This window comes from Mastomys coucha, unplaced genomic scaffold (assembly GCF_008632895.1).
Source record: "Mastomys coucha isolate ucsf_1 unplaced genomic scaffold, UCSF_Mcou_1 pScaffold19, whole genome shotgun sequence".
Lineage (NCBI taxonomy): Eukaryota > Metazoa > Chordata > Mammalia > Rodentia > Muridae > Mastomys > Mastomys coucha.
Genome location: NW_022196901.1, coordinates 4,898,374 through 4,911,459, shown reverse-complemented (window position 1 = coordinate 4,911,459; position 13,086 = coordinate 4,898,374). Strand labels below are relative to the sequence as shown.

General features: G+C 39.2%; 1 protein-coding gene across 10 annotated transcripts in view; it reads left to right on the top strand.

The window, feature by feature from the left end:
- The window catches only part of Adam22 (ADAM metallopeptidase domain 22), a 233,357-nt gene that overhangs the window by 142,390 nt on the left and 77,881 nt on the right, over positions 1–13,086 (top strand). For all 10 annotated transcript variants that reach the window (XM_031379990.1, XM_031379989.1, XM_031379992.1 and 7 more), the window contains exons 5-7: positions 1,408–1,490; positions 7,555–7,618; positions 9,309–9,378. In XM_031379990.1, the coding sequence (XP_031235850.1) occupies positions 1,408–1,490; positions 7,555–7,618; positions 9,309–9,378 (217 nt within the window). The remainder of the gene's footprint in view (positions 1–1,407; positions 1,491–7,554; positions 7,619–9,308; positions 9,379–13,086) is intronic.

The following is a 13,086-nucleotide window of genomic DNA, read 5'->3' as shown; positions in this document are numbered from 1 at the left end:
AAAAAAACAAAACAAACAAACAAAAAAAAAAGAGGCCAGAGCTTTGAAAGAGAGCAAGGAGGATATATCGGAGGTTTGGAGGCAGGAAAAGGGATAGAAAAATTATGTAATTATATTATAATATCAAAAAGAAAAAGTTATAGCCTTCTAAGTGGTATAAAGGATTCCATGTTTCTTTTAAGATTGATAATAGAATTTAATAGGATTACGTATGTAAATAAGTAGAAAATAATAACAGTAATGACAGCAAACCCTGAGTACTTATCATGGCAAGACATTCTAAACTCTTTGTCTTAGCTCAGTTAATCTCACAGCAGCCCAACAAGAGAATCATCTTGTCTGGTGAATAGAGACTGAGTGTTCCTTGCTAGTATGGCCGTATCTCATGAGCAGTGGCGTAGGGACCCCACTGTCTCCTGTAGCTTCTCATTCTTCCCTCTTGTCAAGTGCTGGGCATTTTAAGTAGGGTTAGTTTTTAAGGAAGACTAAAGTGGGTGAGGTTTCTGCTTCCCTTACCCGTTCCATCAGTCTTTCCTGTTTCACTCCTTTTAAAAATCTCAGAATATTAATTTAATGAGAGGCTCTCTGATGCTGAATAAATAAATTAGTGGGAGAATGGGAGAGGTGATTTAGAGCAGAGCTTTTCAAACTTTTATATGCATATTAATCATTACAGACTGTGTTAAAATGCAGATTCTGATATGGTTGGTGAGTCTGCTGGTGCAAGAGACCTGTACTTCTAAGAAGCTCTAATCCCTTCCATACTGCTGAGGTCTCTGGATCATGCTCTCAACATACAATATTTAAAGACAACACCAAAGGATGCCAGATGAGCTTCTTAGTAGAATCCAGTTACTACAACCAGTTGTAGAAGAAACCTAATTGTTTTAAACTTTACCCCCAGTCTGCTTATATAGGAAAGCAACTCCCAGTTTGAGAAAGACCGCCATAGAAAAACAAGAATACCACAAAACCAGATATTTGTCTGCATCCCAAGAATCTAATGACTATCAAATGCTTCCAAGTTCTTTCTGCTCAGCTGAATGTTAAATTGCCACTTTAGTGTTGCTCAGAATTTTATCACTCAGAACTGGGAGATAGATTATTAAACCTGTTCTGGTGCAAGGGCTACTGACTTATCTCAGTGCTGGTTTCTTGGCTTCTCTGGTAGCACCTGCATAAAACAAAGGTAAGTCCATTTTTATTCTCATGCTTTTTGCTTTGGTATTTGTTTGGTAGGCACATTTATGAAGAAGTCTTTTGGAATTGACTGGATAAAGCTAATCTGGGTGATGAAAGGCTGTACAAAGCACCATCTATGGAGGTGTGGTGTGAGATCTCTTTGGTAGAAACAATATGGCCCAGGTGTCCCTGGCTGGCCACACTCATCACTCTTTCTCTTTCCAGGGAGGAGAACACTGTTATTACCAGGGCCAGATCCGCGGAAACCCTGTCTCATTTGTTGCCCTGTCAACATGCCACGGACTCCAGTAAGTGCCACATGAATTATACATTTGCTATTTCAGTAGGTTTTCTTTATGTTTAATGTACTACTAAAACATCTTAACATTTCAGAAGTCAGAGGCTTTGAAGATATGGTGCCATACAGTGGCACTCGAATAATTTTTTTCTAGTTTCATCTAGATTCAGACAGTAGTGGCTTGAGTAACTTTGTTTTCTGTTCCTGGAGGTCATTAACCCCTATATAACCATTTCAACTCCCCACTTATCCTTGGTTTAACTCTTTACATTTTCATGGAACAATAGAAATTGTAGTAGATGAAAATCCATGGCTCTTTGCACAAAAAACAGGCTGCAGAAGACCTCAGAAGCTCCTTGTTCAGTAGGAACCCACAGAGCTCACAGCAGCCAAGGGAGGACACACATACACATTCAGAAAGCTCTGGAGAACAAGTTTGTCCTTCTGAGCTTCCATCTCACAGTGTTCACATCACAGAATGTTTGCAGATGGTAAACATCTGCATGCACCTCATCATGCATCATGATGGTAATGCCCATGGGCCATTTCTCCTTGTTTTATGGCCTCTTGAAAACCAATAAAATCCACCCCAAAGCATTCTATTTAGACAAAATCAATTCCTTCTGGCTTGTTACTTTTTCCCCCTTAATTTTATTTTGTACACAGTGAGCAAAAACTTAATTACTTTTGAGTTTAGTTGGTAGATAGTTTTTATAGTGAGTTAGAAATATAGCCCTTTTCATCTAATAATCTGTCACTGGGAGGGACTCGGCTGTGGACCAGGCACTCAGCATGTGAGAGTCCTGAGACTTTAGTGTAGTAGACAGGGCAAATGTAGCCTGGGTTCATTTTGTGGACTAGGATAAGGATATTTGTGTTCATTGAGAAAGGAAAAAAAATTATACCAGGGCAAAAATACAAGCTGAGGATTGTCACTGAAGGACAGGAGTAGCATGAGGTCTCCAAAGGTGTGTCACCTGCAGCAGGTAGAGTGGTCCCTGTGGCAGACTTTGAGAGAATCTTTCAGTGGGTGTTAGATCCTAAGTCTACAATAGCAATGGAATGAGATAGGCTGGAGAGTCTGGCTAGTGGCCCACGTGACAGACACTTCTTGCCAGGCTCTAGGAAGAGGTATGTTAGGTAGACAGAGAGACTGCCAGGCTACGAAAATGACCAGAGGATAGAGGCTATGTGCCTGTATGATGCAAAACTTCCCATGCTTCTCATGATAAATTAAATGGATATTTACTTTACGTATGTCACTTGAGTAAAGATTATTACAGTTATTGCACCTTTGCTTATAGTATGAGGGCCTTGAATTTCTTATCAGATGAAAGACTTGTTGAAATCATTTTCATAGTAAAACTGATGTAGCTAATCTCAACACAGCATAGTTGACAGCTAGGAATAGTATGTTTGACCTTGCTCACATTTATAACACCAAATAGGTGTTAGACAGAAGAGTGATATAAAAACAAGAGCCCTTTTCCCATCTCTCTTTTATCCTTAGAATCCCAGCCAAGCCACAGTGTGAGCATCACTGCTTCTCCATTTCCCAGTGGATAGGGTGTTGTGAGAACCAGAAGGACGGTGTGAACCCCTATTATGGGATCTCCTAGGCATGGGAATGTAAGAATAACAGCTGGGTTCTGCCCTCCTGCTGTCATTTAAGGAAAGTGAGAACAACATTTTTCAGGACCCTGCCTCAGTGGCTTTAACTCTGATTTATATCTGCCTTTAAAAGCTTTCACTTAAAAGTAAGCAAAGTGAAATTAATAGAAAACTCATGATGTATCTACAAGTACTGATAGAGTTGTGTACAACAGTGTTTGGGCTCCCTTAGATAGTATAAGCATACTTTCTAATTTTGGTTGTTGATGAACTATTATCATCGTGATTTTACTTCTAAACACAGTTGCTTCTAGCAGTGTTTTGGAGGTATATTGCTGAGCATTAAAAAACATAGGATATCTAAGTTATAAAGCTTTAGGTAAAAGCTTTATTACTTCATGCATAGTTCATCTTTTATAAATGACCAAGTATATACTGGGTTTTTTTTTTTTTTATGTTTCTGATTTACTGCATTTAGTCGAAGAACACAAAATGGGGAAATTAACTCAATAAGTCATCTTCATAGAGTTTTCTTCATAGAGTATCTTTCATAGGTACTTTTGTACAAATTCAAAGGATTAATAGGCAATATTTTGATCCATATATGTTTGATGTCATGACAAAAATCCTGTGACTATGGGAACCTAAAAAAAATGAAATTAAATATAAGTTTATTGCCCTCTGGTGGAAATCTGTAAGAATGCTGCTGTTTTCTTTTCTCTTATTTTGATTCAACTTTATGAAAATATAGCTCAACTGTTTCAAAATGACGTGGTTCTAGCTCCATGTCCTAATCGTTACAGGCTTACCGTATGTACAATTTTATTTAATATAAAGGCATCAATCCTGAAAGCAAATGAAACAGCTGACTGTTTCTCATCATTATTATTATTGTTGTCATCATTATTATCATTATTATTATTATGCTAGGAACAGCATGCTGATGAATCAGAATTTTTCTTTCTACTTAATGATGCTTTCTTACACAACACATGTCAAAAACCAATGGGAAAAAACTGATTTTCCAATTGGACAATATTCTGGTTTGCTTTCTATTGCTCTGAAGAAACACTGACCAAAAGCAGCTTAGGGAGGAAAGGGTTCATTTTAGCTTAAAGGCTGTAGTCTATCCATCCATCGAAAAGGGCAGTCAGAGCAAGAACTCGAGGCAGGAACCAGGAGGCAGGAGATGTATGTGTATGTATGTGTATGTGTGTGTATGCACACACATATATCACATATCATAGTGTATCATTACTGACTACATCTTTTTATCTTTAATTTCCAAATTCAATATCCTCCAAATTCAGAAAGTACATTTATGTTTGAAAACTGAGCAGAGGTGAGCTGAGCATGGCTATTCTAGTTGGTATCTGAGAATTTAAAACACGTGGAAGCTGTTCCAGCAGGAAAGAAAGAATTTAAATGGAGTCAAACCTGGAAACCATTATAAGAATAGCTCAGGGAAATGAATAGATTTTATAACATCATTAATGAGAGACAAATAATATTCTATGTCTAACTGCTTGGCTGTGATGTGAACATTTTACCCTAAACTAAAAACTTAATGTAAGGATCACAGTTCTTTTTTGTTGTTGTTGTTGTTTTTGTTTTATTTTTGTTTTTGTTTGTTCAAGACAGGGTTTCTCTGTGTAGCCCTGACTGTCCTGGAACTCACTCTGTAGACCAGCCTGGCCTCGAACTCAGAAATCCACCTGCCTCTGCCTCTCAAGTGCTGGGATTAAAGGCATGCACCACCACTGCCTGGCAGGATCACAGTTCTGTTCCCCTTAGGTGCCTGAATGAAACTGGTATCTGTAACACCATGAGGCACCTGATTTCAATAGAAATGTATTCTAAGCACAGTGGTGTCAGGAGCTTCTGAATGAGAATGGTACCGTATGCACTTCAAATTCTCTACCATAGGCTCATATATTTGCATGCTTTGCCCCTAGTTGGTAGAACTGTTTGGGAAGGATTAGCTGTCACCTTGTTGAAAGAGGTGTGTCACTTGGGGTGGGCTTCGAGGTTTCAAAAGCTCATGGTAGGCCCAGTCTTACTCTCTCCTGCCTGCTGTCTGAGGATCAGGATTTAGCTCTCAGCTACGTCTCCAACACCATGCCTGCATATTGCCATGCTTCCTGCCATGATGATCATGGAGTCACTCTCTGAAACTGTAAGCCAGCCCCTGATTAAAATGCTCTCTTCTGTAAGTTGCCTTGGTTATGGCGTCTCTTCACAGCAATAAAACAACACTAAGGAACTCTCTTTATAGGATAGCTAAATAGCGGATGTCACCTCCAACATAAGAGGTTGCAAGCCACTTTTGATTTGTGCCCTCTTTCTAGTCCCCTGCCTATTGAAGTGATATAACATGTGCTTAGCCTGTAAAGCCATGGTTTGAAACCTCAACAGTGAAAAGAAATACATACAAGCGCATACACATGGACACAGACACATAGACACACAGACTAACACTCCAAACACACTCCGACACAAACATAGACACATACTCAGGCAGACAAACAGACACAGACAGACACACACACATACACACACACACACACACACACACACACACACACACACACACACACACACCACTACATACCCCTCTAGATTTGGCCAGTTCTCACCACTTCTATCATTACCAGCATCTTCTTTCTCTTAGATTATTATAATAATCCCATCCTAGAAATCCCTGCCTTTAGCCTCACTATTGTAAAGAATATTATAACACAGTAGCTGGGATAATTATTTTAAATCGAGAGAGAACCAATCATAAGGGCTCATGCCTGCAGTTCTAGCCCTTGGGACGCAGGGGCAGAGTCAGAGTTAGAAAGACTGCTGTTAATTTAAAGCAAACCTCGAGCAAAGATTAACATTTTGTCTCAATAAACAAATAAAGCAAAATAGGGAGAGGACATTTCCTCTGCTTAGAATCCTGCATGGTGATCTTCTCATCTCTCCGAGTAACAACCAAGACCGTCAGAAGAGACAATCTGCTATGTCCACCAGGCCTCTGACCACATTTTTCTATTACTCTGCCCCTGCGCATTCTAATCTCACCACATTGCCGCCTTGTTCCTGGATCATGCCAAGACCTCTCTTACCTGAGAGCATCTCAAATGCCCTTTGTACAAGTATAAGTAGGTGGTGGTTCTGGTAAAGCCCTACCCTGAACTCCTAGGAGAAACCAATAACCCTCCCTTTCAGCTCTCCCACACCCAGTCCTATAGTGATAATTATTAACCTTAATCTGCAATATTTCCACCATAAAGTTCACATTCACCTAACTTCTATTTCCTCCTATATCACATGTTTATTTTTTATCCTCCCTAAAACGAGGACAGAAAATTGTTTTGTTTACTATTCCATATCTGCACCAGCAGCTGTGCATTGCTGGTCCTCGGTCAGTTCACACTGAGTAAATGAATGAAGGTGGTCTCAGATCGCAGATGATCAGTTCGTGTACCCAGAATGCACTGCTTCTTGCCTCTTTTATATGAGGTATTGAATCTAGGAGGGCTGCTTCAGTCTCTCCCCTGTACAGTGAAGATGGTTGCTGCTTCTCCCTCATACAGATGTGGAAAGGTTTTGTTCAGAGCAAGTTGTTGAAGTATGCTTACTCTGATTACCAAAGCACTTTCCAGATGTGTGGTAGGAGGCCATTCTTGGTGTAATCCCAGGAAACCTGTGTTACCTGCATCATCTAGGTGCCTCTTGTTACTTCAGGCTGTGTTGCTGTTTTCCCCAAGACACAGGGCAGTCAGAGCAGGGACTCGAGGCAGGAACATTCCTCTGTGTATGTTAGGCAAACGCTCAGCCACCAAGCTGTATCCTTACCTGCTGTTCTTTTCAACAGGAGCTCACAAATTTGCCTAGGTCAACCTTGAACCTGTGATCTTCTTGCTGCCACCTTTAAATACTTGAGATTGCAAACTTAGGTTATACCACATCCAGCATCGGAGACTTGCTTTAATGTTTGAGGCAGAAACAAACTGAGCAGAGCATACTATGATTGAAGGAATACGCCAGCACTCAGACCTGGGATTTGTTTTAAATATGGCTTCTAGAGCCCCGGCCTAGAAATCTGAAGGGGGTTCTTCGAGGCCTACACTTTGACAGATACTCTAGGGTCACCTTTGTATACTAAGTTCCAGGATTCCATATTAGAAGAACAATGGAAAACATCTAGAAAACACAGAAAGGCATGGAGTTCAAGATGGGAGTGTCTGCCTGTGGGGAGGCTTTGCCTCGAAGAAGTGTGTGTGTGTGTGTGTGTGTGTGTGTGTGTGTGTGTGTATGTTATATGTCTGTGTGATGTGCCACATATCTGGTGATCATGTATAGGTCTGAAAAACAGACACTGAATGGAACTATTCCTGTGCTGCTGACCCTAAAATGATCTTGCTCTGGATGAGACTTGATAACTATGTCTAATTATTTTCTTGAATTTGCAGTGGGATGTTCTATGATGGGAACCACACATATCTCATTGAGCCAGAAGAAAATGAGAAGTCTCAAGTAAGTGCTCTCTTTGCAGTGCAAACGAATGTCGGTGTTGGTGCAGAGACCTTTGCTCATCTTTTCTCCTCTTTCTATCCTCTTTATATTTTTATATTGTTAGGGACAGGATCATACACACACACACACACACACACACACACACATAGAGACAGGCAGAAAGACAGAAACATAGATACTGAAGCAAATTAAACCCACACTTTTACACTTTTTACTTTTAAGTTTTTCTTGTCCTTCCTCTCCTATGCTGGAAATACTTTCCCTGAGGTGAGTTCTGAAGCCACACTTCTCTCTGCTGTGTGCCATGTACCTTACTTTAGACAACTGCACTAAATATCATAGACTGAGTGTGTGGCTTATACAACAGAAAGCATTTCCTCCTTGTTCTATAGAATGTGACATTACAAATCAAGATGGCAGTAGGCTTGGTATCGTGTGGGCTCCTTCTTTGGATGACAGGAGACTGCCTTCCTGATGTACTTGCCAAAGAGAGATTTCTGATCATCTATTCCTCACCACAGGAGGACGTCAGCCATGTTGGATTTGGGTGCCATCCTCTCAGCCTTATTTAACATTTATTATTTTCTTATAGGCCCTCTCTGCAGGTACAATGGCATGACCTAACAGCCATCAACATCAATAGGTCTCTATGCGTCTGGAATGTGATACATACAATCAATTCATAACAGACAAAGCCACAGTAGCATGATTTCACCTCTTTCTTTTCTAGATCGCACACTTTCTACACAGCACATTGCTTTCAAAGCTCAATGCCAGTGAAATTTACAGAAACCCAGGTGTTAATACATTTATTTGGTATTAATTAGGAATGGATTGAGCTAGCATTTACGCTGTAGTAGCCTTGTTGGTCTTTGGCTAATTAAGATCAGATATGATAGACTATAGGGAAACAAGGTAGTATTTAATCGTTCCTTTGCATATACAAATGAACTTCCTTGTTTCAGGAAATGTTGGCCAAACATTTACAGAGGAGGTAATTTCCAGGAATACACATTGTTTTGCCACCTGTTAAACAACCCCACTGGGGAAACCATCTGACCGGTGTACCTACTAAGACAGGCCTATCACTGTGCATGACCCCCACATTTTAGAGGTTATTACATACCTTGCATACTATAACACCCTAATCTTTTAGCACTTAGATACAGCCAGATGAAATTAAATGAATGTTTAATACTTTTTCTTAGAAGGAAGAGTGTTGAATTTTTGTCTTGTTTTCTAGAACTATCTATGTCAGGATTCTGGGCATCGCTTGTATCTGTCATCTTGTTCCCAGTTGCCAGGAAGTTTGGTAGCTCTGCACTCACTGCCTACTGGAGCTATTTGGCTCTTAAAGTGGGGCAAGGATCTGGGAAAGGAGCCAGTCATCAACCTATTTTCCTAGGTGCCTTACATTCCCTTGGGGAAAGAGGTCCATTCATTTATTTTCCACGACTGCCTCTTTGGCTCCTCAGCCCGAGGCATTGTGGTTGTGATTGGTTGTTGTAGTGCTGGAGGAATGCCCTCGTCATGGGGGCCGTGCATTCAGGGCTCATTACCTCTCAAAAACCTGCAGAACTTGGAGTCAAGCTACAGTTCTCTTAGGGTCCTAGCTTCTCCAGCTGTGACTGCCTGAAGCAAAGATACTTGCTTCACATGTGCTTAACCTCTGCCCTGTGTGCTCTTGCAGGAGGAGTCTCATTTTCACTCCGTGTACAAATCCAGACTGTTTGAATTTCCCTTGGATGACCTTCCATCTGGTATGGTATTCATATTGGGAGTTTTTAAAAATGGCAGTAGTAATTCAATTACTACTTTAGAATTAATATGTGTATTAACAATAATTGACAATTGTTCATGACATTGTAGAGGGACTGTCAAGTTGTACTGAAGGAAAGAATAAAATACAAACTAGCTTCTTATTTACAACTGAGAAGTTCAGAAAGATGTGGCCTAAGCACACAGAATGAACACTTAAGAAATTAAGATTCAGTGTCAGGAACTAGAAGAGACATTTGTAAAGATGGTAGTGGATGTAGAAATCCACCCTGGTGGTGAAGTGATGGTTTTCTGAACACAGGCATGAATTGTCCCCCTGTGTGCCATTTCTCCATCCCTCTTTACCCTAGCATTAAAAGCTGTTACAGTTTAACATTTTATATATTTGTGTGCCACTTGTGAAGTTGGAACATATTTTCATCTCATTTTTGTTTATAGCTTAATCTCTATAAATGTTGATTGGAGAGGTACATCCTCATGTCATGTGACAAGCAGAGCTGTCCTTGGTGCTAGAACCCCATGTTTGTGGAACTTTGATTATGGAAGGAACATAATCTGTCTTTTGCTCCTTTTAATTAATTTAGTTTTTGCAGTAGCTTTGTATGGTACTATAACTCATTTGTTTTTTGTTCGTTTGTTTTTACCTTTGTAGATAAAGAAATAGAGGCTCATCGTGTTTGGTTTTCTAGGGTCCCACAGCTAGCTATTAAAGGACAAGGATTATGATACTTTGAAAGATTGCTATGAGAGAGCCACAGGAAACAATGAAAAAGGGGCCAACCTAAGAGCAAATCTAAAACTACTGTTAGAAAAGCAGTTAATATCTTATATCATGTTGTTAGAAAATGAGATGACTGTTAGATTCTAATGTTCCTTTCTCTCTAGAATGAGGTTGTAGCTCATTGACCTCCTGCAGTTCCCCTAGAGAGGACACTTTCTACTTTGGTAAAGGGATAGAAAGTCCCATTTGGTAGCATTCACCATTTTGGAGGCCAGTGAGATTGCTCAGTGGGTAATGGCATTTACCATCCAAGCCTAGTGATCTGACTTCTGTCCCCAGACCCGCATGAAAACTGCAGAGAACTGACTCAAAGTTGTCCTCTGACCTCCACGTGAGGTGTGGCACATGCGTGCACCAGCTATGGCATACATACAAAATAATGCAATTTGATAAAGAATCCACTACTTAGAAAAGCCTGCTGGTAAACACACAGACATTCCTACTTTATAAGACTCATACTCTGCTTTCAACAACTTTATGAAGCTTTATAATGCCACTTATAGGAACAAAACAAATCTTGAATGGCTATGTTCAAATAAAACTACAGAGTATCTTCCCAGAAGCAATCAGCATTGATTAATATTTAAAATAATAAAGATTCCCCACCAAAGACTTCGGTATAAGAGTGCTACGGTGTAACCTTACAAGGTTATTTATTTATTTATTTTTAACTTTTTTCAGGGTTCTTTTTCACAGATGATTGGGGAAGTGACTTAGAGCTCTTTTTTCTTTTCCTTTATCTCTTCTTCTTCTTCTTTTTTTTTTTTTTTTTTTTTTTTTTTTTTTCTGATAGGTTCCAACTCTGTAGCCCAGCTTGGCCTCAAACCTGTAATGATCCTTCTGGCCCAGTCTCCTCAGTGCTGGGTTTGAAGCTATAAACTCCTGTGCTCAGTTCATTTCTAGCTTCCTAAGCAGAGCTTACCTCAGTCAATTTTAAGAATGGAATTTTCTTTCAAGATTACTTATATTTTACTATGACCAACAAGAAGAATACAAGGAATGGTCATGTGGGTTTTTTGTTTTTTTGTTTTTTGTTTGTTTTGTTTTGTTTTTTTAGGTTTAGGTTGAATATAATTGAACAGTGTCATGGGCACCAGCGCCACCTTCAGTTTGCCTGTTGTTGTCTGTTTCCTAGAGATAGAAATAATGTCATTAGGTATTTGCCAATTTGTTTGACTTTTACTTTCTGTCACATGTCTCTCAGGACAAATGTTCCTTAGAACAAATTTTGGAGAAAAAAAAAATCTTGTTTTCAGTGGGCAAGTTGACACTTTAGAAACTGATGTGCATAAAACATAAGCCCTGTGTGTGACTGGCTGGGCTTTGTGTGTGCCCTGCTGAATATATCCATGTCCCTATGTATCCCTATTGGGATACAATGTTTTTATTACTGAGCCACTTCCATGTGCAGTTTCCACATCTTGCCTTCTATTTCTGCAACTTCTGTTCTGCTTATGTTTCCTATTGACTAGTCTTGCTTTTAGTAGGATTTCAAACATATGGAACCACATATTACATTTCATTTTGTTTGCTTAGCATAATACCTACAATGTTTGTGTTATCAAAAGTATCAATAGTTTGTTGATTTTATTATTGAATTTATTCTGTTATAAATACAGTAAATTCTTATTAATTATGCTGATGGATGCTTAGTTTTTTTCCAATTTGAGGCTATCATTAATAAGCAACCATGAACATTTTTGAAGAAGTCTTCTCTTTTTCTTTCACTCCCTGTTTCCCCTCCCCCTTTATTTCTGTTTTTTGTAGAAGCATGTTTTTATGTCTTCTAGTAAATAACCAAGGGTGTCCTGGGAAGGTTTATGTGTAGCTTGGGCTCAGTGTCATCAAACTTCGCCTGTACCTGCAGGCAGCCACACATTGCTGGCCTCACCTTGGAGTCTTGAGTTTAGGACATTCTGGGTCAGCTCTGAGACTTCATTTCCAGCATGTCCCCCAGAGATGCCAATTTTATTAGTCTAAGGATTCTACCTTGAAAATCTTTGTTTTATGAGAAGTTGTTCAGTTGTCTCTTCAGAGTAGTTACTGACGTCATGATACACTCACATCATGTGGCAGGAGGAATTGCTGCAAGGCTTGAGTACCATACACTGAGGAATTTCTGTGGTGTTCATGTTTGTCAGCCATTCTAGTAAACACAGTGCTGTGCCTTTGAGCTTTCATCTGCGATGTTTTTGACTGGTGATACATAAGGTGTGCATACACCCTATAGAAATACATAGTTAGCTGTATTTTTCTCTTTTAGTTGTTACATTGTAGAAAGATTTACATATTCTGTATTTTACTTCAGCCAAAAATAGAACAAAATGATTATGTAGGCTGAATAAAAGGCCTCTGTCAGATGTATTATTAACACTGAATTATTTGGATTGTCATAAAGTATTCCTTTGACTCTGTTCATTTAGCTACCCATTGTCTGTGCATCTATCTATCTATCTATCTATCTATCTATCTATCATCTGTCTATCTATTTATTTGGTTTACTGTGGCCTTATACTGTATTTTGAAATCAGATACCATATTTCCTTCAGTTTTGCCCTTTCTCAAATTAATTCAACTCTTGTTGGTTCTTTGTATTTTCATATAGGTTTTAGAACCCACTTGTCAGTTTCTATAATTCCTCTTAACTTCTTGTTAGATTATATTAAATGTTTATATTAACTGTGGATAAACAGCTTAGTAATAAGTCTTCCAGTCAATGGGAATAGCATGTTTTCTTATATATTTAGGATTTGTTGTTTGTTTTGCATGAGGCTTTGGTTTAATCTCTAGCTTTGAATCTCACAAAACAAAACTAATTCTCAGCCCCTTACTGATAGACTGAATTACGAATGATTAAAATAAATAGTTATACTTAAGGCAGGAGCCTAGCATAACTGTCCCCCGAGAG